This window comes from Leucopleurus acutus, assembly GCF_964270905.1.
Source record: "Leucopleurus acutus genome assembly, chromosome: 10".
NCBI classification, from domain to species: Eukaryota; Metazoa; Chordata; class Mammalia; order Artiodactyla; family Delphinidae; genus Leucopleurus; species Leucopleurus acutus.
Window position 1 is genome coordinate 68,655,722 of NC_139153.1, and position 27,543 is coordinate 68,683,264.

Sequence of the window (27,543 nt, forward strand, 5' to 3'; positions counted from 1 at the left end):
CTCCCTGTTCTTCCCTCCCTGGGAAAAATGTTTTTCCTACTGTAGATCAGTTTTGCCTGATTTGGAAGTCATGTAAATGGAATCACATGGTATGTACTCTTTATAAGGCTTCCTTGACTCAGTGTAATGTTTTGATATTCATTAGTCTTGGGTATATCAGTAGTTTGTTCCTTTTTATTGTGTACTTTTTAATAGTTTCTATTGTGTGAATATACCACTATTTTGTTTCTCTGTTTATAGATACCCTAATTTGGTTTTTAAATTATAACTGCAAAAGTCCCTTATCACCAAGCATTCTTACCTGACATCAGGAAATGGGCTAGAATTGATTGTAATTTTCTTAAGTAACTTTGTATTCCAGCCTTGTTTTTTCTAGTTGCCTTGATTTGATTTTAGGTACGGTTTGTGAGATACCCTAGCCCTTTGCGCACCCCAGTTGCAAAACCATCTGATCCATTATGTGTTGATTTCTACTAGGGGATGATTTTTTTTAAATCTTAGTGCCTTTATCCCACTGTCTGCTGACTATTAAGGTGATTTGCTTTTTAAACAAAAGTGTGCCTGTCCTCACTTGTCCAATTTTGTAAAATCCTGCCTGTCTCCCTGAAGCCAAAGGCAACACTGAGAGCTAATATGAGAGTTTTGTTTTGGGAACTTTGTGGTCCACTGTATTCTTGTTCAGAGACCGTGTTTGCCTAATGACTTGACATTTGAGCCTGTTTTGCATTTACTTGGCATTTTTCTCATTAAAAAAACCTTTAATATATCCAACAATCTTTGGTAAACGAGACCTTTTTTCCTTTTCTTCTCTGGATTAGACATCCCATGTTTCTTTAACACAAAGCTCTGATAATTTTTCTACTATCAGTGTGGATCCTTGTAGTTTCTTAAAAAAAAACAAAAAACGGATTGGAACATATCCCCAAAGTTAATAGATGTCTAACTAATGCTGGGTGTAATAAGATTATCTCTTAGGGCTTCCCTGGTGGCGCAGTGGTTGAGAGTCCACCTGCCGATGCAGGGGACACGGGTTCATGCCCCAGACTGGGAAGATCCCACATGCCGCGGAGCGGCTGGGCCCGTGAGCCATGGCCGCTGAGCCTGCGCGTCCGGAGCCTGTGCTCCGCAACGGGAGAGGACACAACAGTGAGAGGCCCACGTACTGGGGGAAAAAAAAAGATTATCTCTTAACTTCGCACGCATTATACTGCTTTAAAAATAACGCTACATGATTCCCTCTCCTCAATCTCTTGCTCTCCAAGTTGCCCTGTATTATTAATGTATTTAGCATGGGTGATCCTTTGGTCATTTCTTTTTTTTTTTAAAGAAGATGTTGGGGGTAGGAGCTTATTAATTAATTAATTTTATTTTTGCTGTGTTGGGTCTTCGTTTCTGTGCGAGGACTTTCTCTAGTTGTGGCAAGTAGGGGGCACTCTTCATCGCAGTGCGCGGGCCTCTCACTATCACGGCCTCTCTTGTTGTGGAGCACAGGCTCCAGACGCGCAGGCTCAGTAGTTGTGGCTCACGGGCCTAGTTGCTCCGCGGCATGTGGGATCCTCCCAGACCAGGGCTCGAACCCGTGTCCCCTGCATTAGCAGGCAGATTCTCAACCACTGCACCACCAGGGACGCCCCCTTTGGTCATTTTTGACTCATTTTTTTTTTAACATCTAAATTTGCTAAACCGTACTTACATTATTCTTTGTTTATCAAGTTTTTATAGAACTCATTTATCAGTTCATATTTTATCTTGATTTGTGTATTGTGTATTTTCCTCTGAGAGAAACTAAATTGGAATATTAGGGTTTAGTAAGTGGAATAACTTGAATCTGAGATCATAAGACTCTAATAAATGATGTTTTGGAAGAAATATTCGTAGTTGGAACTTGCTGAACTTTTGTTTCTATCCTTTTAGGGAGTCTGCTGATAAACTGAGGGTTGGGAAGGGCCCTTGCAAGTGCTTATAGCTAACAGTGAGTCCTCAATGCTTAATGATACGTCAGAGAAGAACCTAACAAAACCTGTGATAATTTCAAAAACTTGTAACTTTTCTTGTGGTTATTTACTTTCCACTTTGGTTCTTTACTTGACATTAATAACCAGAAGCAGAGCAAAATGTTCTGAATTTCATCTTTCCTTTATCTGTTTCCTGATGGAATTTCTTAGGAGCAAGGAATTGGTCTAAAGAGAATAGGTTAGAGATATGGATAGTTTATGAAAACTTAAAGATATTCAGGGGAGAAACTATTCTCCTTTTTTTTCAGCCCCTCATCTTTCTGATTTGACTTTTTGCCAATCTTTTTCATATGCATCCAGCTGTGTTGCTAATTTTTTGGGGTTTGGGAGTAAGGCAGAGGCCTCAAGAGGAGAAAACCATGGGAAATGGTTTGCAAGGAGGCCTAGCACAGAGTTGCTGGAGGCATGGGGGAAGTTCTGAAACTGTTCTCCTTTTACCTAGTACCCGTCAAAGCTTGAAAGAAGGAAGTCAAAGCAGTTTCTACTTTCACAGTCCTCCTCCCTTTGCTGGGCACTGTGTTAACTGGAAGTGCCATACTGTGCAGGAGAATGTGGCTAGTGGGATGAGAAAGAGAAATAAGTTAGAGGCCAGGGTCTACTCATTGTTAAAAATAGGTATCGATTTGGGGGCTGATACCGTCTTTCATTCTGTGAAAGCATAGCTAAGAATGGCATTTGCCATCATCTTAGTGAACCAAAAAGGCATTTAAAAGTTGTTAGGACTACAATGGTTTGGTTTTTTTCAAAGGAAGTATCTTTTTAAAAATGTAAAAGTATTACATGCTTATTTTAAGCAAGTCAGAGTTGTGTATAGCATAAAATGAAAGTTGTTTCTTACTTCCTTTTTAAAATTTTTCTCATTAAACTTTTTTAATGGGTCTCAAATTCTGTGACAGAGTTTTGGTCAAGTTGTTTCCATTAAAAAGTACTGATTTGAAAAACTAATAAAACTGCCACGCACAAAACAAATGGTTCACAAACCATTCTCCTTTCCTTCTGAAGGTTTTACGATGCATTGTTATCATTAACCAGTCTTTTGCTATTAAACTTAAATGGCCAATTGAGACAAACAGTTCTGAGACCGTTCTTCCACCACTGATTAAGACTGGGGTGGCAGGTATTGGGAATAATATTCATTTAGCTTTCTGAGCTTTCTGGGCAGACTTGGTGACCTTGCCACCTCCAGCTGCCTTCTTGTCCACTGCTTTGATGACACCCACAGCAACCGTCTGTCTCATGTCACGAACAGCAAAATGGCCCAGAGGAGGATAGTCAGAGAAGCTCTCAACACACATGGGTTTGCCAGGAACCATATCAATGATGGCAGCATCACCAGATTTCAAGAATTTGGGGCCATCTTCCAGCTTTTTCCCAGAACGACGATCAGTCTTCTCCTTCAGCTCAGCAAACTTGCAAGCAATGTGAGCTGTGTGATAATCCAGCACAGGTGCATATCCGCCACTGATTTGGCCTGATAATCACCTGAGCTGGGAAGCCAGCTGCTTCTGTCGGTGGGTCATTTTTGCTGTCACCAACTGCATTGCCACGATGAACATCTTTGACAGACACGTTCTTGGCATTGAAGCCCACATTGTCCCCACGAAGGGCTTCACTCAAAGATTCATGGTGCATTTCAGCAGACTTCACTTCAGTTGTCACGTTGACTGGGGCAAAGGTGAGCACCATGCCAGGTTTGAGAACACCAGTCTCCACTCGACCCACAGGGACAGTGCCAGTACCACCAATTTTGTAGACGTCCTGGAGGGGCAAAGGCAAGGGCTTGTCAGTTGGGCAAGTTGGTGGCAGGATGCAATCCAGAGTTTCAAGCATTGTGGTTCCACTGGCATTGCCATCTTTACGGGTGACTTTCCATCCCTTGAACCACAGCATGTTAGCGCTTGGCTCCAGCATGTTGTCACCATTCCAGCCAGAAATTGGCACAAATGCTACTGTGTCGGGGTTGTAGCCAATTTTCTTAATATAGGTGCTGACTTCCTTAACAGTTTCCTCATATCTCTTCTGGCTGTAAGGTGGCTCAGTGGAATCCATTTTGTTAACAACAGTTTCAGACCCAGAGTGTAGGCCAGAAGGGCATGCTCACGGGTCTGCCCATTGTTGGAAATACCTGCTTTAGATTCACCACCACCAGCAGCAACAATCAGGACAGCACAGTCAGCCTGGGATGTGCCTGTAATCATGTTTTTGATGAAGTCTCTGTGTCCTGGGGAATCAATGATGTTCACATAGTACTTGCTGGTCTCGAATTTCCATAGGGAGATATCAGTGGTGATACCACACTTGCATTCAGCTTTCAGTTTGTCCAAGACCCAGGCATACTTGAAGGAGCCCTTTCCCATCTTGGCAGACTCTTTCTCGAAGTTTTCAGTGGTTCTCTTGTCGATCCCACCACATTTGTAGATCAGATGGCCAGTAGTGGTAGACTTCCCCGAATCTACGTGTCCAATGACAACGATGTTGATGTGGGTCTTCTCCTTTCCCATTTTTGCTTAGGTTTAGTGGTGACACCTGTGTCCTGGCGGCAAACCCATTGTGAAAAAGGCCTCACTTCCTTTTTAAATACTACTTTCTGGAGATGACTACTTCCTGGTATCTAACCTTCCAGACCAGAGGGTTTTCTTTGGTTTAAAGAATCAATGCATCACTTGGGTATACTCAAGGAGTTTGATTTTTATAACCTTTCAGAGGAACTTGACTGATGTTAGGTCATTTTGCATTTCTTAGGAGGAATTAGGACACTTTGGTCGTCTTTTTTATGCTCTGAGAGTTGACAGCATATTCTGTTAGAAACCTTTCCAATACATTGTAACTTCTGAGTTTTTATTTCCTTTTATAAGTGAAACAGTATTTTGGTTGTGGTGTGGTGAAAGCCCTGAAAGCTGGAGCTGCGACATGGTTACTGTTCCAGTTATCTGGTGCTTCTTAGCAAACTACTCTAAAATTTAGGGCCTTAAAAAAGCAATTTATTATTATTTCACACAGTTGACAGGCTCATCTGGAAACTGGTGTAGCATCACTTCTTCCATATTGTAATGGTCAAAGCAGTTACCTGCCCAGATTCAAGGGGGCGGGAGTGGGGATGGGGACTGGACTGCATCTCTCAGTCAGAGGCCTAGCAGAGAGTTGGGGGCCATCTTTAATCTTCTACTGGTGGCGTGGCTGATGCAGTGGCAATCTTGAGAGGGAGAGGTAATAATTACAGAACACCCTTCTCATTACTCATTCGTCTTCTGGGTTAAAATTCACCATGCTTAGGCACAAGGTAAATTAATTTTGTTGTTGGTGGTAAAGGGGTAGAAAACATGAATAAAATTTGTTTACGGGAAAGGTTTTTAATAATGTAAGAAAATAAACTCTAGAGGAAGAACGTAAGATTTCCTAGTCCCCACTCCCCTCGAGGAAACATACGTAACTTATTCTTTTAAGAATTGCTGTATTGCTTTTTCTTACTGAGAACGGTGATAACTTGCAGAATTTAAGAAAATGGTTTTTGAAGCAGGTTGATATATTGCATGTGTCATCAAGGGAGACAGGTATGCCAGTCCCCACTTCCTCAGAGACTTGCTAGGCCAGACATCCCTTTCCTGTAACTCAGTCCCCTCTAAATATATCCTCTTAGACATTGTAAAGTGCTTTGGGAAATGATGATGAAGTGGGTTGAAGGTAGCATGGTTCATAATTTTTCCAACTCTTTGGCTTAAAATGAGCCCCCTTGTTTATCCTTCAAGATGTGTACTTTTTAGAGACTTAATGGGAAGGTTTTTCTTTTCCTGGTTGGATTTTAAAAATGAAATTCTCCTTTTGTACTTTGTTTTAGAACTTGAACTGCCTTGCATTTTGGGGTGTGTGGAGTGTTCTCTTACCCCTCTGTATCTGTGCTTTTGCAGTTCCCTCTGTTACAGTATCTCTCCCATCACATACCCAGGCCCTTATTAACTACCTGTGAAACTTTTTCTCATTCCACAGTATTCATGTTGGTTTTCATTTGTTCCTCTTACAGCACTGACTTATCATGTATACGTGTTGGCGTTCATTCTAAACTGTTTGAGTGCTGAGACCATCTCAGTCATCTTTACTGCTTATTGCTTATGCTTTGCTTAAATTTAATGTGTTGAATGAAATGTACTACTAGGTGCACAATATTCCACTAAACCTGAGGCTTAGCAGAAACTAACACTGGAGTGTTATAAAAAATTAGAAGATGATAATATGAAGAAAGTTACTGAGCACCTAATAATGGCAACTGATATTTCTAGAGCACTATACAAACTATTTCTGCCTAAGTTTAATTGTATACTTTTGACTTCTCTTGGAGGGTTGCAGATATTTCCTCTGCTTAACAGATGAGTAAAGAGAGTATGGAACTTGCTCAAGCTCACTCATCTAGAATGAGGTGGAGCTAGAACTCAAATCTACTTAATTGTCTGAGACAATCCTGTAATGTATGCTTGTGATTTTTATTCAGGTAGGTTCTGCTTTAAGAAGAAACAGGATCTGAAGATACAAAATGGATTGAAAGATGATAATTGAATTCTGGGCTTTACTAAAAGAATTTCTTCATTATTTCTAGCAATATATTAACCAGAGATTTAATTTGCAACAGTTTGATTTTTGTTATCCATCGGCAACATTTTTTATTTAAGAGGCTTTAAGAAGAGTAACTTTTAACTTGTGTAAAGTTATTTGCCCAAATTAACAAGTGCTAACAAAATCTCATCAGTTAGCTTCATACTAGACAGAGTATTATTCTGTTAGACAATCAGAGTACTACAGACATGCAAAAAATGATTTGAGTGACTATTTCTCAATTCTCTGTAGTATGGTGTGTAATTAGTGTAATTCTGCATGCATAAGAGAGAAGTTAATCTATTAATACACAAAGGATGGCTTAGGGAGTAGGTCGACAAACTGCTCCTCAGCTAAATCTAGCCAAAGAACTAAGAAATTTTTTATAAGAATCGTTTTATGTTTTAAAATCATTGAAGAGAATAATTCTGTGAATATTATATGAAATTCAAATTTCAGTGTCCGTAAAGTTTCATTGGAACAGTTACCTCATTCCTTTACTTAATTGTTGGCAGCTGCTTTCAAGCTCCAGTGGCAGAACTGAATAGTGACAGAGACCCTGTGGTCTGAAAAGCTTAAAATATTCACAGAAAAGGTTTGCCAACCTGTGCCTTAGGGCATTAGTGCTTAATTTTGTCCTGTGGAACCTCAGTTGAGAAAGGCTAAGCTTACCAATGAAGACACCTGTTCAATTGCTGCGGTAGTTAAGAGTATTTGTATTTAAGAGGAGCACTATATGTATCACAACTGTTCTGAGAATTTGATCCTTTCTTTGCTCTGGAACGATATTCGTTTGTCACTTGGCTTTGACAGTTGCAGCCTGGATTGGGCACCCAAGTTTTATTTTGTTCTAATGTCCTGAGGTTGACTAATTCATTGTATCTGGCGCTTTGCAAAGCACTTTTTTTTAATGACTTACATTGAGATTTGCTTTTGAGAAGCGACTAATTGGCAGTTCCAAACTGGACAGATTGAGGCCAGGTAAAGCCTGTAGGTGCCTGTCAGGCAGCAGTGAAGTTAAAAATCACCTGCTGTCAACACTAGGGAATTTTACTACCATTTTAATTTTTTGAAAAAATGAAGAATCATTAGATTCCTGGAGTTGCAGCACTAAATGGGGAAACGGGGTAGTTTGCCTCTGTGGAATGTTCCTTTTGTTTCTGTAGCCTAATCATGAATTACTCTCTGCTAACCTCTTTCTGGCTTTGGTTAAAAATCATTTTTCTGGTAAGTTTGTTAATTAGGAAATGTAGAAATAGAACTGCTTGAGTTGTCATAACTTAAACTAGCCATGGAACTTTTAAACGGAAGAGGGAGCTAATGAAGACTTGTTTGAAAAAACAGGGGAGGGATGTTTTTGCTGCCTTAGCGCTGGTAGTTTTGTGTTACATGAAGCTGAAGACAATTATAGATGGGGATAAGGACTGTTGAGGAGAAAGCTGTCGACTTCTTCCTTTCAACTTCTGTTTTGTACGGAACTTTTATAACTTTGATCTAGTTTTGACAAGTGAGGTTCTTCGACATCCTGTTTTCCTGTAGAAGTAGATCTTTAAACAAAAAATCAACTCCAAGGTGTGACAGAAGTCTTAAAGCATATCAGTGAATAGTGTCTTATTATTTGGGTAATTAAAATAAATTGCCTTGCAGGTTGAAGGAATTAGCTCAGATTCTACATTCCTACTGCCCTTCAGCAGTAGCAGCAGATTGCCAGAAAGTTGGAGTGAAGATGGTGGGAAAGGTGGGGAGTGTAGATCCATCACATCCTAGAGCCAGAGCTGTCCTTTTAGAGTTGCTTTGTGCTAGTTCTGTGTTTTTTTTTTTTTTTTTTTTTGGTCTGCCTTCCCCTACCCCTTCTTTGGGGAAGGCGGGTGGTAAGTAATTTATAAACACTTATTTTCCCCAAATGATTTGCCTCATTTAATAATTTATGCTTGTGCCATCAGTATTTTGACTTTGTTTAAAACTTCATCATATTTAAGATGAAATAGAGTTGTGGTAATAGCAGGAAAATGTCCTGAAGTATAGCCAATGGACTTACAACTTGATATATCAAGTGCCTGTGGGAGGGATTATGATGGTCCCAAGGAAAGAGTGAGTGAGACTTTCTGGGTCCTACTACCCTCCCCCCTCCTTTCCCATAGTCTCATCTAGATGTGGTCTCTTTCTCTGCCAAATCCCTTCCCCTCTGCTCCCTTCTCCTCCTCCGTGCTGCTGCCACTACTGCCTGCTGCGGGTGAAGTGGCTGTGTTGTGTCTAATTATCAAGTTGAGCAATGGATTATGAGAGAGAACATTGCATTCACCCTGGGCACAGCCTTGGCAGGTTTACTACTTCAGTAGGGGCTTGCTTTTAGCCCTTGAGTATCTTATCGAAAATGGAAGAGAGATAAGAATAAAACATAGGTGATTGAAACATAACCAGTGATAGTTGTACGTTAAGTACTAACAGAAGCAAGATGGTTTTCTTTCAGCTCCTTGGAGCCAGTCAGGAGAGGCTTTTTGGAAGAGGTGAGCTGAGGAAGGATAGACTGAGATTAATAAAGAGATTAAAAGAACAAAACAAAACTGGGATTAGGAGTGGGAGTGGGGGTCAGTCAATTAACACATACTCTACTGTTCATTTTGTGCCTCACATGGTTCTAAGCACTGGGGATACAAGTCCCTGCCCTCATGTAGCCTGCGTGAGGGTGATGCATCTTATGGGTGATAGAGTTATTTAATGCGGTAGAGGGCATAAGTGGGGGTTTGGTGGGAAATAAGAGAGGTGGAATACCCCCCCCCCCCCGCTTAAAAAAAGACCGTGGTTAGTAATTTAAATATGATTTATAAGATAATTGGAAGGTGGTCTCATTAGGAGGCCTCTGAGGGACTATAATATATATATATTTTTAACATCTTTATTAGAGTATAATTGCTTTACAATGGTGTGTTAGTTTCTGCTTTATAACGAAGTGAATCAGTTATACATATACATATGTCCCCATATCTCTTCCCTCTTGCATCTCCCTCCCTCCCACCCTCACTATCCCACCCCTCTAGGTGGTCACGAAGCACCGAGCTGATCTCCCTGTGCTATGCGGCTGCTTCCCACTAGCTATCTATTTTACGTTTGGTAGTGTATATATGTCCATGCCACTCTCTCACTTTGTCCCAGCTTACCCTTCCCCCCCGCCCCGTATCCTCAAGTGCATTCTCTAGTAGGTCTGCATCTTTATTCCCGTCTTGCCCCTAGGTTTTTCCGACCATTTTTTTTTCTTTTTTTAGATTCCATATATATGTGTTAGCATACCGTATTTGTTTTTCTCTTTCTGACTTACTTCACTCTGTATGACAGTCTTTAGGTCCATCCACCTCACTACAAATAACTCAGTTTCGTTCCTTTTTATGGCTGAGTAATATTCCATTGTATATATGTGCCACATCATCTTTATCCATTCATCTGTTGATGGACATATAATGTTATTAATACAGCATTTGAGAAAGAAGAATCCTTCTGTGACATACAGAGAATTGGAGTTCAGGGGTTTGAAAGTAGAGGCAGCCCCCTGCCCCTGGGCCCCCAAAAGTTTCATTTAGTTTTGTTTTATTTTTTTGCCTTTTTGGGAGTAAATTTCTGCTGTCAATATTCAGAGGATCAATAGGGATAGGGAAGAGGGTAGAATTCTGCTTCTGAGAGCTCTCTGAATTTAGTCTGGCCACTCGTATTTTTGATGGTTATGTCCCTGATCTGTCAGCTACAGCAGAGTTAAAAGGTATAAATTATTTCCATGGTGTGGTGGAATCTTAAGGTACAAATTACATACAGATCAGGTAAATCATTAGATACATAGACTTTTTCACTTCTCATTGAGGCAGAGGTCAAAGTCTTTATTTATTAACTTCCTAGGTTCTTGAAAAAGCATGGCAGTTTTCTATTTTGGCCTCAGAGCTTGTACAAGGTCAAATCACAGTTCCTTATAGCTGCAGTTTCTTTGACCGTGTTATTAAATTCTCAATTTTGCCCCTTGAAATTCCTTCACTTTTTCTTTTGGACAGGGTATGTTTCTTAGCTTTTTCTTCTCAAAACAGTGTTCTAGCTCTCTCTACGTCCCCATGGACTAGCTCCAAATGACTTTGGCCATCTTGTGTGTACCCTGCCCCCACTCCCCATGCACATTGCCTAATTAAGATTCTTTGGTTACAAGAAACAATTCCATTAACAGTAGTTTAGTAAGGGGTAAAGTTTATTTTAAGGTTGTTCACTCATTCATTCAACAAACATTTATTGAGTCAGGCATTCTGTGTCAGGCACTATTCTAGGTATTCAAGGATACAGGGAAATCTCAACATTAATCCAAGCGCAAGCTCCATGGTATACTTAATAAACCGGGATTTAAGGAGGCTCAGAGGATCTTAATAATAGGCAAGCTCAGGGTGTATCACAGTCACCTGATTGCTAGGCCCTATTCCTAGAATAGGGCCAAATAATTTGCATTTCCCACAAGTTCCCTTGCTTGTGATGTGGATGCTGATGCTGCTCCGCTGGGGACCACACTTTGAAAACTTTAGTAAGCTCCTTTGAGGGATTATCTGATTGATTCACCTCTGACGACATATGGATGTTTTCTGATTTCCTTTTGCCATCGGGGTGTCTGGTATCCATCCTTCATCTAAACAGGAATTTTTCTGGTGGGCAGTTACTCTTGAAGGGCATGATGGTAGATACAGGCCATGAGACATGTCCAGTGAAACATATAACCACCTCTGGTGGGTTGTGTGTTGTAGTCATCTAGTTTTCTATATTTGGAGTTCTCTTCCTTTTTTCCCACCCACGCTTTCTTACTGTTTGTAAAACTTCACATTTTCTTTACAAAGTCTGAGTCAGCTTTGGAGGTTCTTTTGGGAGGGAGAGAGTATGACGTTCCAACTTCCTACAACCCTTTTCTCTCGAGGCTTAATACAAAGAGGCACACACGTTTGCCTCAGTGATTCTCCTTTTGTCCAGATGAGTCAGACCTTCACAGCCAGGAGGACTTTTTTTTTTTTTTTTTGGGAGGGGGAGTGTAGTGGAGTGAATTATTTTTTTAACTTTTTGGAAAAAGTTGGAGGCTTATGAGGCTATTGAAGTATGTAGTGCAGATTTGAAGTAGGACTGGGGTATTAGGAAGTAGAGTAGACAAGATAGAGTAGAAGAAACACATAGAGATGAAAAATGTGTTAATGGAAAAGAAACTTTCAGAATTAATATCCTTATTGTAGTTTTCCTAAAACATGCTGTAAAGGATGTCAAGGCAGAGGTGAAACACAGTGGTGAAATAAAACAACCAGTACAGTGGAACAGAAATGTCCAGGAAGAAGCTGTTGGTGGCTTGAATGTGAATTATTTTAGGGTGATTGGAAAGATTTGTGATAGGGAAATGAAGGTACCCCATGAAGCTTGTACTTAGTGGTAGCTTTGCCAGGAATAATAAAAAAAAGAGGAATAGTCATTTCTTATACTAGACTGGTTCTTTCCAGAATGCTTTTACTGTGTTATTTAATCTTCACAGATAAGTTGGATGTGTGTTATTTTTCTTCACTGAGGGTGAAATTTAGTAGAAATTTAACTTGACTTGCTTAAATAAAGCCTAGGTTACTGAGTTCACGAGGCTAGACCTTAAAACCCAAATCTAGCTCATTATTTTTTTTTCCTTGGAAATGAGGTTCTTTTACTGTTTTCCCAGTCTTAGTTATATCTACGTAGCCGGGGGCTTCCCTGGTGGCGCAGTGGTTGAGAGTCCGCCTGCCGATGCAGGGGACGCGGGTTCGCCCCCCGGTCCGGGAGGATCCCACATGCCGCAGAGTGGCTGGGCCCGTGAGCCATGGCCGCTGAGCCTGCGCGTCCGGAGCGTGTGCTCCGCAACGGGAGAGGCCACAGCGGTGGGAGGCCCGCATACCGCAAAAATAAATAAATAAATAAATATATCTACGTAGCCGGAAGCCAGTGTCATCTTTGACCCTTTATATCCCCTCCGTTTTTCATCCGTAGTTCACCAAATTGGTCTTCCAGCTGTATTTTATATTTTTCTCTCCCTCCTTGCCATCACTGCCACCCTAGGTCAGGCAGCCTCTGCCTTCTGCTTGGCCTGTTATGTCTAAATGGAGCTTCTTACTGGGTTCTGGTCTTTCTCTCAGTCATTCATTTATGACCTTCAGAAAACAGACCTGTTTATGTTATTTACCCACCAAAAGAACAGGATGAGTGCTTACTCTTAGAGATAAAATTCAAACTCCTTGGTCTGACTCCAGACTATACTGTTTTACCTAATTACCCAGTTCTATCCACATGTACTTTCCTTGAGCCACATAAAACTGTTGTTGTTCCTTACTTATAATATTCTCTGAAGATCTCAAAGTCTTATAATACAGTTATGAATGGATTTCACAATGACCCTGAATCTTAAAATAGAGTTAAAATTTTCTTTGATATTCTTGCTTAAGGCAAGGTCGTATATAAAAATAAAAATATTATAATATTTTATATAAAATATATAAAATTAAAAAACCCCCTCTGTCCAAGAGAGTTAAAATTGGAAAAAAGAGATACTTGGTACTTACAAGGATAGATTCTCAGCTATTAGGAAAAATTGGTTTCTTAGAATACTCAGGTGCTCGGGGATCTGACCAGTTAGTGTTTTAGCGTAGTTGCACATTTCCTGCTTTGGTTCCTTTCGTAGCTTAATATATTTTTTGCTTTGTTTGGGGCTTTTTGGTTAAAGATTGATTCTTTAAAGCAGGTTGAATTTGTCCCCTGGAGGACATGTGACAATGTCTGGAGATATTTTTAGCTGTTATCACTTAGTGGAGAGAGGTGTTAATGACATCAAGTGAGTAGAGGCCGAGGATGCTGCTAAACATTCTACAATATATAGGACATTCTCCAAAACAAAGGATTACCTGGAAGTGGTCCAGTTTTTGGTCTGTTCAATTCTGTACTGTACCGTTTACTTGAAGTCCTTTTTTTCTACTTGGTCCCATATACCTCCAGATCAAAACCATGTTCCTTTCCTTTTTTAACCCAGTGTGGTATCTTTATCACCTCATGCACCTGTCTTGCTTTTTCTAAACTCCTTGCCTTCTTATTATCTCTTTTCCTGGAATGTCTTTCTGCCTCCTACTCATATACAGTTGACCCTTGAACAACACGGGTTTGAATTGCTCAGGTCTGCTTATATGCAGATTTTTTTTTTCAGTAGTAAATACTACAGTACTACATAAGCTCTGGTTGGTTGAATCTCCGGATGCGGATGGCTGACTGTAAATTATACGGAGATTTTCGACTGCACATAGAGTCAGTCAGTGCCCCTGACCCCACATAGTCCAGGGGTCATTTGTATTTATAATGTTGCTTAAGACATAATTTTTGTGTTCCCTTAGCATTTGGTGTTAATTTAAACTAAATTTAAACTAATCATAAACTAATGAATTTAATCATAAACTAATAAATTTAAACTAATCATAGTTCTTCAATTTCACATGTTCTTTGTGTACTGCATTTTCTAAACTTTTAAGTTTCTCAGAGGGTGTCCACTCTCTGCTTTTAATCTTTTCTTCACTGTACATGTCTTTGACGGTTTTAGTACTTTTCGAAACCTGGTGGGCTTAGAAAGAAGAATATAAAAGAAGAGTTGTGAAAATTTGATTGTGCCTGGTTCTCTTGTAGGTCAGTAATGTCTGTTTTGATGTGGCCTGAATATTTCACTTCATTTTATATGACCAGAAATGCTCCAGCTTAGAATTAAGGGGTTCAGTGTGAGTTGGTTCATTCATATTACTCTATATTTAATATCTAAATGTGATCACTTACATTGGTAGGATAGTTGGGAAAAGAGGACTGGGTAAGATTGCATCATGGGAGACCAGGTTTGGATGGAGTTCTGTAATAGGTGGGCACAAGGGGCAGCATGAGAGCAGGGGGGCACAAACTAGAGGGCAGTCAAAAGATAGCAAAGCAAGCTGCCTATTTAAGAAAATTGCCAAGGGATATTGCTGAGCTTCATAAAAGAAGCTGGATTTTTTTAAAACTTCTGTTTCCTTCTATTGTATGGCTTGACCCTGGATTTTGAAACCTAGGTCAATAATCCTATTACTAGAATTCAGTAATAATATGGCTAAATAATCTTTCTGGCTTAATCTAGGAACTTCAGCCATACTTACAACATTGCTTTTAAGGGAAAATGTGTTCTGAGGTCCAAACAATTGAATTATAAATAGATTGTACTCTAGAAGGGAACTTATGATATATAAAATTTACTTATATAATATGGTTTAGTAAATGTGTTTTGTTTCCAGGTCTTTGCTTGTGAGCAATGTAATATGTAAGAAGTAGGAAGAAAATACTAAAACCTCTAAGAATCTATTTTATTAGGCACTTGGATAAATAAGTAGATTGCATAAAAATTCCTGACTGCCAAAATAAATTATTGAGGGAAAACACTAATCTTACAACATCTGTTTTTTCTGATTACAAAAGTAATGTATGTTCAGAATAGGAAACTCAAACACACAAAAATATGGCTTTTATGGTTCTTTGCCATTTATAGTGTTCTAACCTGCTGTAAGTCCACCAGAAATCAACAGACAAAATATTTTTCTGAATGTGCCATCTTTAGGGAGACATAAATTCAGGTAAAAAGTGCATATATTGATTTAATTTAAAAATGTAGTGGAGGGACATATTAGGGCATGATTATAAAATCTCAGATCCCTGTACTCCTTAGAGGTTCTTGGAGGTGGTAATGGAGGTCCCTAGGTTGTTTTAATGCATTTTAAAGCCTAAACAAATGTGAAAAGTGACTAAAACTTTCACTGAATATTTTCTATTTGTGAAGCAATGTTCAAAGAATATTACATGTATTGTCTCCTTTCAGCCTTAACAACTCTGTGAGATAGGTATTAGTAATACCTATATTTTATACATGAGGGCACAGACTTAGATCTAAGTTACTCGCCCAAGATCAGTCAGGATTGTAAGAGAAGAGTTTGACTCCAGAACTCTCTCTTAACTACTATATTAATGAGAGACTACATAGGCTAAAATGTCAAGCTTAAATTAAAAAAAGTTTTTTATTTCTCTTTTTCTTTTATGAGGACTGGGCTGGCCTAAAATTGTATCACTTAATTATGGTTATGCTGATCAGAAGCTTCTGCAGTTCTACATATTTTGGTCTAAAAAAGCCAAAGCCAATAAATTAGTAATAAGAGCATTTTAGAAGACAAGCTATTAGAAGTTTGAGGTTCACAAGAGAAATATAATAGTTCTTTGGTGAAGCATTCAGGATCTTGCTGGATCATGATATAAATGCCCATTGAATCTCCTTTCCAATTTCTAGTGATCTTCTCTAATATCAACCGTCTAAAATCCTGCTTTCTGGAAGATTGCACTGAGGGAATTACTTTGGATTCTGTGACAGTTGAATTTTATGTCCATAATTTAATTCAACTGTTAATTAAAAATTTTTTTTCAGTCATACTAATTCTTTAATAGCAATTTGAGCCTAATGAAAGAGGAAAGGAATTTGGTTTTGATATTAGGAATTTTTTCTTAACCAGAGATACCTGCTTCAAAGGTTAAAATTTGAAGAGAGGAAAGAGCAAGTACCCTGTCTGATTTTTGTTAGATGAAAAGCATTACCTTTTCTTTCTTTCTTTCCTTTTCTTTTCGGGGTGGCAGGCTGCAGTGACTTAATGCATTTAAAATCTGGGTTGCATTTTGAAGTGGGAGAGCATATGTAAAACTTTATGTATTATGAATATACACACTTAATGTACTTTGTAATGATTGCTGCCTCATTCTGAGGAATAAATACGAAGAATTTTCTTTCTGGATAGAAACTTTGTAAAATAATGGCATTGTTCATAATCATGCATAATACTGCATTATACTCTTCTTGAACTCCGGCATCGCACACGAGGATGATCTGTAACCCACTGTCTTTATTCTACTCTCCCTCTTTTAGACCTAGCCCTTCCTTGTGTTATCTTTGGTATTGGTTTTGTTTCTTCTCTGTTCTTATTTTCTGTCAGCTCATCTGTATGGCTTCTTGTAGGAGCATTCTTCTTGGATTCACGTTACTCTCCTTTCTCAGCACCTAATATTCCTCTTCTAGCTATGCCAGATACCTGCTTCTTTCAGTATTTAACATATTTAGCTTTTTTTGACTGCTTCAGATAACACTCAAAACACTACCTATGCAGTGAAGCAAATACCACCTGCTGACTTTCACTTTCCCTTATCTCCCTTCCTTTTAGTCAGGGTACCCTTCATCTCCTCAGGCATACTGTTCATACTTACCTTAGGTCGTCTGTTAAGTTCTAAATTCCTTAGGGCACATTCTGATTTTGTTCTCTTGATATTTTGCATTATGTTGCTGCCTAATACCTTTGTGCTTTGTAAATAATTATATATATATCTCATTTGTTTATATGCAATAATTTTGTAAGGATATATATATTTTTTTCTGCGGTACGTGGGCCTCTCACTGTTGTGGCCTCTCCCGTTGCGGAGCACAGGCTCCGGACGCGCAGGCTCAGTGGCCATGGCTCACGGGCCTAGCCGCTCCGCGGCATGTGAGATCTTCCCTGGCTGGGGCACGAACCCGCGTCCCCTGCCTGCATCAGCAGGCAGACTCTCAACCACTGCGCCACCAGGGAAGCCCTGTAAGGATATATTTTATAATGTTAATTAACATAGTAAATACTGCACCTAAAATGCAATCCATGGTTATAACTGTCCTTTTTACATTTTTGTGCAGCTGTATTAGAAAATCCAGAATAATGGAATAGTAAAAATATCCCATATTCAAATATCCTTCGAAATAATCTTATTAGGATAAGTATATTTATTAACAAAATTGTTCGCTTGTTGAGGTTAAAACAGTCTTGGATTTGGGGAAACATATAAAAGAATAGACATGATATAGACTTTAGTTTATTTGCCTTGTATTGGGGAGACAGATGCTTTTTTTTTTTAAATTTATATTACTGATTTTTTTTTTTTAAGAAGATGTTGGGGGTAGGAGTTTATTAATTAATTAATTTATTTTTGCTGTGTTGGGTCTTCGTTTCTGTGCGAGGGCTTTCTCCAGTTGTGGCAAGCGGGGGCCACTCTTCATCGCAGTGCACGGGCCTCTCGCCATCACGGCCTCTCCTGTTGTGGAGCACAGGCTCCAGACGCGCAGGCTCAGCAGCTGTGGCTCACGGGCCTAGCCGTTCCGCGGCATGTGGGACCCTCCCAGACCAGGGCTCGAACCCGTGTCCCCTGCATCAGCAGGCAGACTGTCAACCACTGTGCCACCAGGGAAGCCCGACAAATGCTTTTTACTAGTGGATCTGAAGAACATCGTTCTGTGGAAACAATTATAAATAAATATACCAGTCAAACCATATGGGAATAAAGGTCTCTATTAAAAAAAAAATTGAGGCCCAGCAAATTTCAGGTAATGTTTAAGATGAGTCAAGTTCTGTGTTATTGGAGGTTGGACTGAATCTCAAGAGTTGATTGAAATGATGTGTGATTTATAGAAAAAACTAAATGGAGGGGGTCACAGAATAAAGTAATTTTAATGTCATTTGGATCAGTTGGAGAAGTCTTCTTGAAGGAGGTGATTGTCAAGCAGCTCAGGCTTACTTTATGGATTATTGTGATGAGAGAGAATTTTAGGTAATTGCAAGGGTCTCATTGCAGCTTTACCCACCTCTCCTGCCGGAGGAGCACAAAGATGTGTGTGAAGGCTTGGCTCTTCAGTGACCAAGTCCATGGGTGTGATGACTGGAACATGTTGTCTCTAGGGAAGTAGATCAGTTGTATTAGACTTTTCTGGATTGTGCAGAAGAGATGCCTTCAGGATTGGGACTGTGCAGTAGCGTAGGATATTATTTGCTTGTTAACTGTGTATTCACTCGGGGTCCTAATCCTTTTCAGTCTAGAATATGGAGTAGGTCTCATGGACAGCTTAGAATCACTTGGAGCACTGCCTGATCTCCAGTGACTGCCTTCTCTGTGCCCTAATTGTATGGGAGGGTCTGAATATATTTGTCACCATTCTCTGTGCAGTTACCCTCTTTGGACCAAGTTGGACCCTAGCTGTTCAGTTAATCCATGGCTGCCTTAGGCTGGTGCACCAATCCCTGGTTCAGTCTGACACAACTGCAATAGCTGGGTCAACTTCATTGATACACAGGCAACTTTATGCCACAAGAAGCTCTGGGGACATTTTTTCTAGGGGGGGAGGATCGTAAATTTTAGATGGTTTGCAGCAGATACTGAGGGCCTTCGAGACTTCTCACCAGAATGCCAAGATGTGGTGGGAAGAGGTAGACTTGAAATGCACAAAGGTTTGAATAAGATTTAAAACAAAACAAACTAGCATTTGAATAGATTGTGGGGTATTCTATGGCTTTGAAATCTGTCCTTCTTGAGGTTTTAGGCTTATGAAAGACAATGGCTTCTGACGGTGGAGGGTAGTTTTTTCTTAAAAATTTTTAATTTGCAAATATATAACAAAAGCCTATATTCCCATCTAGATTACTAAAAAGCAAGGCATTGATTATAAAACACATCCTATTACATATTTGTATTTGTTGATTTGAACTTGAATGGCATATATTGCTGTCCAACTTTTCTCACACTGTGAAACCTATTTGTTAAACTAGGTAAAGAAAAGGTATAAAAGGTTAAGCTGTTGTTTTAGAACAGTCCTTTATGTAGTGCTTTGAAGACCAATATGTTTATTCCGCGAGGAGCTATTAATGCTTAATCGGCTCTTTTGTGTTTACAGTTCCCTGCTGCAAACATTATTTTTGAGTTTGCCAGTAACTGCACTGTCATTTCTTTGGACTGGAAGAACTAGAAAGAATAGATATGCTACCAGAGCCAGCATTGGGCATGTCACATTGACTTTTATACATGTTTCTTCTATTATGATTATGATTATTTTTATGTACCTTTTTACCAACCTGTTCCTATTTCCCCCGCTCCCAAGCCCTTGGCAACCACCTTTCTACTTTCTGATTTTGACTTTTTTTTTCAGATTCCACACGTAAGTGATACTATGCAGTATTCAGCTTTCTCTGTCTGGCTTATTTCACTTGGAATAATGCTGTCAGGGTGCATCAGTGTTGTGGCAAATGGCAGAAGTTCCTTCTTTCTCATGGCTGAATAATATTCCATTGTGTATATATACCACATGGTCTTTTTCCATTCATTCCTTGATGGACACTTAGGTTGTTTCCATATCTTGGCTGTTGTGAATAATGCTGTAGTGAACATGGGAGTGCAAATATCTCTTTGATACCCTGTATTCATTTCCTTTGGATATATACCCAGAAGTGGAATTGCTGGATTGTACAGTAGTTCAATGTTTAATTTTTTGAGGAACCTCTATACTGTTTCCTATTATGGCTGCACCAACAGTGCACAAGCATTAGCTTTTCTGCACGTCCTCACCAACACTTAGTCTCTTGTCTTTTTTTTTTTCTTTTTTATGCCCCTGCCTCCTCCCCTCAAAAGTCAGTTTTAAAAGGTTACATAATCCAAGGTATTTAAGATATAGTTCCAGCAGAAAAACATAAGCTCTGCAGCAAGAGTTGTGCTGTCTCAAGATAATCAGGTTTCACAGTTCAGGCAATTCAAAATTGACTCACTATCGCCCCCAAACTGATTAAGAATTGTTCACTAGCAATTTAGAGAATCCAAAGAAGTCAAGTGGAAACAAAAACATTTTGTAGGTTTGCATGTACCTCTATCAGCTAGATAATGAAAATGACTCCTGCAAAGTTAAGGCAGCCGCACACATAAGGCAGCAGTGGTTGTGACACGCAGAACGAGTTGCTTAGTAATGTCAGGGTCGGTTTTTTCTTACATTTCTGCTTAAAATATGAGCTCCCTCTTGTTCCAAATAATTTTTTACTAAAACCTAAAATACGAATAAACCACATAAGGACTAAAATTCTATTGAGATGACCATGATTTAAACAAAAGTCACCGGAGGTTAAAGGAGAAGGCACTAAAGATAGAACAACTTGGTGCCTGCTTCTATTTACCCACTGCCTTTCAGACCCTTGGTATACCACCATGTTAACAAGGGACTGATTTCAAACCACAGTCTATATAGACCAGTTTCTATGTAACACTATATATTTTTTTTCCTCGTGGTATGCAGGCCTGTCACTGCTATGGCCTCTCCCGCTGCGGAGCACAGGCTCCGGACGCGCAGGCTCAGCAGCCGTGGCTCACGGGCCCAGCCGCTCCGCGGCCTGTGGGATCCTCCCGGACCAGGGCACAAACCTGGGTCCCCTGCATCGGCAGGCGGACTCTCAGCCACCGCACCACCAGGGAAGCCCAACACTATTTTTAAAAGCTAAAAAATGTTCACCTTTGTCCCTGATGCTCCTTTCAGATTCACAGCAAAAGTAAAAACGTAAAAGGTTTCCCCTAGGCCCAGATATCACATGTCCCTTAGGATCTATCTCATCAAGCAGGCAGGGAACAAATTTATTTACTTTCTTCCTTATCCATTGACTAAACATTAAAAAAAATTACTTCCCAACTGGTGTCTTACAATGCAATGTGCTGGAAATGTAAACACTGGCCTTTCTGTTCAGGCTTTTATACTTTGGGAGCAGCAGGTTCACTCCTGATGTCTTTGACATCATTGGATCTGCCCATCAAATAGAATTCTTTGTTGGGAAGAAGACTGACGAAATGAGCAAGGCGGTTGGACATAGCATAAAAAGCTGAAATTGCAGCTATATCCCAGGCATCTTCTTGGTTGAAGCCATGCACCTCGAACTTTTTGAAATGGTCATCTGTTATGTCATCAGCTCGGGAAATAGCAAGAGCAAATTCCAGCATTGCCTTTTACTGGGCAGGGAGGTCAGACTTTCTCCAGTTCACACAGACCCGTGTTCACTGTGTCTTTATCCTCAGTTCATTTCTCTGAGAAGAATTAGCATGACCTCTGACACCCAAAAGGCCTGACTTTGGGTGAAACAAGGAGAGAGTAACCTGTTGGCTGGGGGATCAAGACCCATTTCACAACCGGTCTTGGAGGGAAAGAGTCGAGGGAGGCAGATCCAGAATGGGAGCGTTGACAGGCCCAGGCTTGGGGCCGGCTGGTCAGAGAGCACTGGCTTCTTTGAGAAGACCCTGTACCAGGCACTGTGAACAACCACACTATATGAGCACCTGTTGGCCAGACTGGTTACCACAATGATGAGTTCCTTGTCAGCTTGGCAGAGCTGGCCTGTTTCCTTGTTACAGATGGCATTGTAGTCAGCAAAGAAGGCTCTGAATTCCAGTGGCCGGTGAGACAACACTTTAAAATACATTTGGTAAAAGTCCTGTCGTCAGCCGCACGACACCAAGGCGGCAAAACACTGATGTGGCAGCACACAGCATGAAGGCCAGGTGGCCCTCCCGTGTTCCCCTCTCCTATCTTTTTGATAATAACCATTCTAACAGGCATGAGGTGATACCGCATTGTGGTTTTTTTTAATGTTTATACATTCTTTTTATTTTATTTATTTTTTTATACAGCAGGTTCTTATTAGTCATCCATTTTATACACATCAGTGTATACATGTCAGTCCCAATCTCCCAATTCATCACACCAGCACCCCCACCCACCGCTGCTTTCCCCCCTTGGTGTCCATATGTTTGTTCTCTACATCTGTGTCTCAATTTCTGCCCTGCAAACCGGTGCATCTGTACCATTTTTCTAGGTTCCACATATATGTGTTAATATGTGATATTTGTTTTTCTCTTTCTCACTTACTTCACTCTGTATGACAGTCTCTAGATCCATCCACATCTCTACAAATGACCCAATTGCGTTTTTTTTTATTTATGGCTGAGTAATATTCCATTGTGTATATGTACCACATCTTTTTTTTTTTTTTTGCGGTACGTGGGCCTCTCACTGTTGCGGCCTCTCCCGTTGCGGAGCACAGGCTCCGGACGTGCAGGCTCAGTGGCCATGGCTCACGGGCCTAGCCGCTCCATGGCATGTGGGATCTTCCCACTTATTGAAGAGACTGTCTTTTCTGCATTGTATATCCTTGCCTCCTTTGTCATAGATTAGTTGACCAAAGGTGCGTGGGTTTATCTCTGGGCTTTCTATTCGTATTCCATTGATCTATATTTCTGTTTTTGTGCCAGTACCATATTGTCTTGATTACTGTAGCTTTGTAGTATTGTCTGAAGTGAGGGAGTCTGATTCCTCCAGCTCCGTTTTTTTCCCCTCAAGACTGCTTTGGTTATTTGGGGTCTTTTGTGTCTCCATACAAATTTTAAGATTTTTTGTTCTAATTCTGTAAAAAATGCCATTGGTAATTTGATAGGGATTGCATTGAATCTGTACATCGCTTTGGATAGTATAGTCATTTTCACAATATTGATTCTTCCAATCCAAGAACATGGTATATCTCTCCATCTGTTGGTATCGTCTTTGATTTCTTTCATCAGTGTCTTATAGTTTTCTGCATACAGATCTTTTGTCTCCTTAGGTAGGTTTATTCCTAGGTATTTTATTCTTTTTGTTGCAGTGGTAAATGGGAGTATTTCCTTAATTTCTCTTTCAGATTTTTCATCATTAGTGTATAGGAATGCAAGAGATCTCTGTGCATTAATTTTTTATCCTGCAACTTTACCAAATTCATTGATTAGCTCTAGTAGTTTTCTGGTGGCATCTTTAGGATTCTGTATGTATAGTATCATGTCATCTGCAAACAATGACAGTTCTGCTTCTTTTCCAATTTGTATTCCTTTTATTGGTTTTTCTTCTCTGATTGCCGTGGCTAGGACTTCTAAAACTATGTTGAATAATAGTGGCGAGAGTGGACATCCTTGCCTTCTTCCTGATCTTAGAAGATATGCTTTCAGTTTTTCACCATTGAGAGTGATGTTTGCTGTGGGTTTGTCATATATGGCCTTTATTATGTTGAGGTAGGTTCCCTCTGTGCCCACTTTCTGGAGAGTTTTTATCATAAATGGGTGTTGAATTTTGTCAAAGCTTTTTCTGCATCTATTGTGATGATCATATGGTTTTTCTTCTTCAGTTTGTTAATATGGTGTATCACATTGATTGATTTGTGTATACTGAAGAATCCTTGCATCCCTGGGATAAATCCCACTTGATCATGGTGTATGATCCTTTTAATGCGTTGTTGGATTCTGTTTGCTAGTATTTTGTTGAGGATTTTTGCATCTATATTCATCAGTGATATTGGTCTGTAATTTTCTTTTTTTGTAGTATCTTTGTCTGGTTTTGGTATCAGGGTGATAATGACCTCATTGAATGAGTTTGGGAGTGTTCCTCTGTAATTTTTTGGAAGAGTTTGAGAAGGATGGGTGTTAGCTCTTCTCTAAATGTTTGATACAATTCTCCTGTGAAGCCATCTGGTCCTGGACTTTTGTTTGTTGGAAGATTTTTAATCACAGTTTCAATTTCATTACTTGTGATTGGTCTGTTCATATTTTCTGTTTCTTCCTGTTCAGTCTTGGAAGGTTATACCTTTCTAAGAATTTGTCCATTTCTTCCAGGTTGTCCATTTTATTGGCATAGAATAGTAGTCTCTTAGGATGCTTTGTATTTCTGTGGTGTCTGTTGTAACTTCTCCTTCTTCATTTCTAATTTTATTGATTTGAGTCCTCTCCCTCTTTTTCTTGATGAGTCTGGCTAATGGTTTATCACTTTTGTTTATCTTCTCAAAGAACCAGCTTTTAGTTTTATTGATCTTTGCTATTGTTTTCTTTGTTTCTGTTTCATCTATTTCTGCTCTGATCTTTATGATTTCTTTCCTTCTGCTAACTTTGGGTTTTGTTTGTTCTTCTTTCTCTAGTTCCTTTAGGTGTAAGTTTAGATTGTTTATTTGAGAGTTTTCTTGTTTCTTGAGGTAGGCTTGTATAGCTATAACCTTCCCTCGTAAAACTGCTTTTGCTGCATCCCATAGGTTTTGGATCGTTGTGTTTTCATTGTCACTTGTCTCTAGGTGTTTTTTGATTTCTTCAGTGATCTCTTGGTAATTTAGTAATGTATTGTTTAGCCTCTATGTGTTTGTGTTTTTTACGTTTTTTTCCCTGTAATTGATTTCTAATCTCATAGCGTTGTAGTCAGAAAAGATGCTTGATATGATTTCAATTTTCTTAAATTTACTGAGGCTTGATTTGTGACCCAAGATGTGATCTATCCTGGAGAATGTTCCGTGTGCACTTGAGAAGAAAGTGTAATCTGCCGTTTTTGGATGGAATGTCTTATAAATATCAGTCAAATCTATCTGGTCTGTTGTGTCATTTAAACCTTGTTAAATGTCCTTTAAAGCTTGTTTCCTTATTAATTGTCTGTTTGGATGATCTGTCCATTGGTGTAAGTGAGGTGTTAAAAGTCCCCCAGTATTACTGTGTTACTGTCGATTTCCTGTTTTATAGCTGTTAGCAGTTGCCTTATGCATTGAGGTGCTCCTGTGTTGGGTGCATATATATTTATAATTGTTATGTCTTCTTCTTGGATTGATTCCTTGATCATTATGTAGTGTCCTTCCTTGTCTCTTGTAACATTCTTTATTTTAAAGTCTATTTTATCTGATATGAGTATTGCTACTCCAGCTTTCTTTTGATTTCCATTTGCATGGAATATCTTTTTCCATCCCCTCACTTTCAGTCTGAATGTGTCCCTAGGTCTGAAGTGGGTCTCTTGCAGGCAGCATATATATGGGTCTTGTTTTTGTATCCATTCAGCCAGTCTGTGTCTTTTGCTTGAGGCATTTAATCTATTCACATTTAAGGTAATTATCGATATGTATGTTCCTGTGACCATTTTCTTAATTGTTTTGGGTTTGTTTTTGTAGGTTCTTTTCTTCTCTTGTGTTTCCCACTTAGAGAAGTTCCTTTAGCATTTGTTGTAGAGCTGGTTTGGTGGTGCTGAATTCTCTAGTTTTTGCTTGTCTGTAAAGCTTTTGATTTGTCCATCAAATCTGAATGAGATCCTTGCTGAGTAGAGTAATCTTGGTTGTAGGTTGTTCCCTCTCATCATTTTAAATATATCGTGCCACTCCCTTCTGGCTTGTAGAGTTTCTGCTGAGAAATCATTTGTTAACCTTATGGGAGTTCCCTTGTATGTTGTGTGTCATTTTTCCCTTGTTGCTTTTAATAATTTTTCTTTGTCTTTAATTTTTGCCAGTTTGATTACTGTGTGTCTCAGCGTGTTTCTCCTTGGGTTTATCCTGTATGGGACTCTCTGTGCTTCCTGGAGTTGGGTGGCTATTTCCTTTCTTGTGTTAGGGAAGTTTTTGACTGTCATCTCTTCAAATATTTTCTTGGGCCTTTTCTCTCTCTCTTCTCCTTCTGGGACCCCTATAATGCAAATGTTGTTGCGTTTAATGTTTTCCCAGAGGCCTCTTAGGCTGTCTTCATTTCTTTTCATTCTTTTTTCTTTATTCTGTTCTGCAGCAGTGAATTCCACCATTCTGTCTTCCAGGTCACTTATCTATTCTTCTGCCTCAGTTATTCTATTGATTCCTTCTAGTGTATTTTTCATTTCAGTTATTGTATTGTTCATCTCTGTTTGTTTGTTCTTTAATTCTTCTAGATCTTTGTTAAACATTTCTTGCATCTTCTCGATCTTTGCCTCTATTCTTTTTCCGAGGTCCTGCATCATCTTCACTATCATTATTCTGAATTCTTTTTCTGGAAGGTTGTCCACCTCCACTTCATTTAGTTGTTTTTCTGGGCTTTTATCTTGTTCCTTCCTCTGGTACTTAGCCCTCTGCCTTTTCATCTTGTTTATCTTTCTGTGAATGTGGTTTTTGTTCCACAGGCTGGAGGATCGTAGTTCTTCTTGTTTCTGCTGTCTGCCCTCTGGTGGATGAGGCTGTCTAAGAGGCTTGTGCCCCGCCTTGTAGTTTGATTTGCATTTTCCTGATGATTAGTGTTGTTGAGCGCCTTTTCATGTACCTGTTGGCCATTTATCAATACAAGTCTTCTTTAGAAAAATGTCTGTTCAGTTCTTCTCATTTTTTAATTGGGAATTGTTTGGTTTTTTTGCTGAGTCATGAGTTCTTTATATCTATATTAACGTGTTATTAGATATATGATTCGTAAATATTTTCTCCCATTTGTAGGTTGCCATTTCATTCTGTTGATGATTTCTTTTGCTGCACAGATGCTTTTTAGTTTGATGTGTCCCACTTATTTATTTTTGCTTTTGTTGCCTTTGCCTTTGGTGTCAAATATCATTGACAAAACTGATGTCAAGGAGCTTACCCCCTGTGTTTTCTTGTAGGAGTTTATGGTTTTAAGACCTGTGTCCAAGTCTTTAATCCATTTCGAGTTGGTTTTCTGCATCTATTGAGATGATCATATGATTTTTATCCTTCAGTTATTGTTTTGTATCATGTTGATTAGTGGATATTGAGTCATCCTTGCATCCCTGGCATAAGTTGCACTTGATCATGGTGTATGATCCTTTCAATAATATTGTTGAGTTTGGCTTGCTGATTTTTTGAGGTTTTTTTTGTTTTTTGAGGATTTTTGCATCTATGATCATTAGCGATATTAGTTTACAGTTATATAGTTATAGTATATAGTTTTCTTTTCTTGTTGTGTCCTTCCTGGTTTTGGTATCAGGTGATGGTGGCCTCATAAAATGAGTTTGGAAGTGTTCCCCCGTCTTTTATATTTTGGAGGAATTTGAGAAGGGTTCGTGTTAATTCTTTTTTATTATTTATTTATTTATTTATTTGGCCGCATTGGGTCTTCGTTGCTCTGTGTGGTCTTTCTCTGGTTGTGGCAAGCAGGGCTACTCTTTGTTGTGGTGCGCAGGCTTCTAATTGTGGTGGCTTCTTTTGTTGTGGAGCACAGCCTCTAGGCACGTGGGCTTCCATAGTTGCAGCATGTGGGCCCTAGAGTGAGTGGGCTTCAGTAGTTGCAG

General features: G+C 39.5%; 2 protein-coding genes across 3 annotated transcripts in view; one reads left to right on the top strand and one right to left on the bottom strand.

Moving 5' to 3' along the window:
• Nucleotides 1-27,543, top strand: part of ZFAND3 (zinc finger AN1-type containing 3) — a 325,453-nt gene that overhangs the window by 32,233 nt on the left and 265,677 nt on the right. The gene's annotated exons all lie outside the window — the stretch shown is intronic.
• On the bottom strand, nucleotides 1,171-6,658 carry LOC309967054 (elongation factor 1-alpha 1-like). Its single transcript, XM_082847529.1, is given in 3 exon segments — nucleotides 1,171-3,488; nucleotides 3,490-4,075; nucleotides 4,078-6,658. Coding segments are annotated over 3 exon segments (1,365 nt in total). The 5' UTR covers nucleotides 4,517-6,658; the 3' UTR covers nucleotides 1,171-3,148.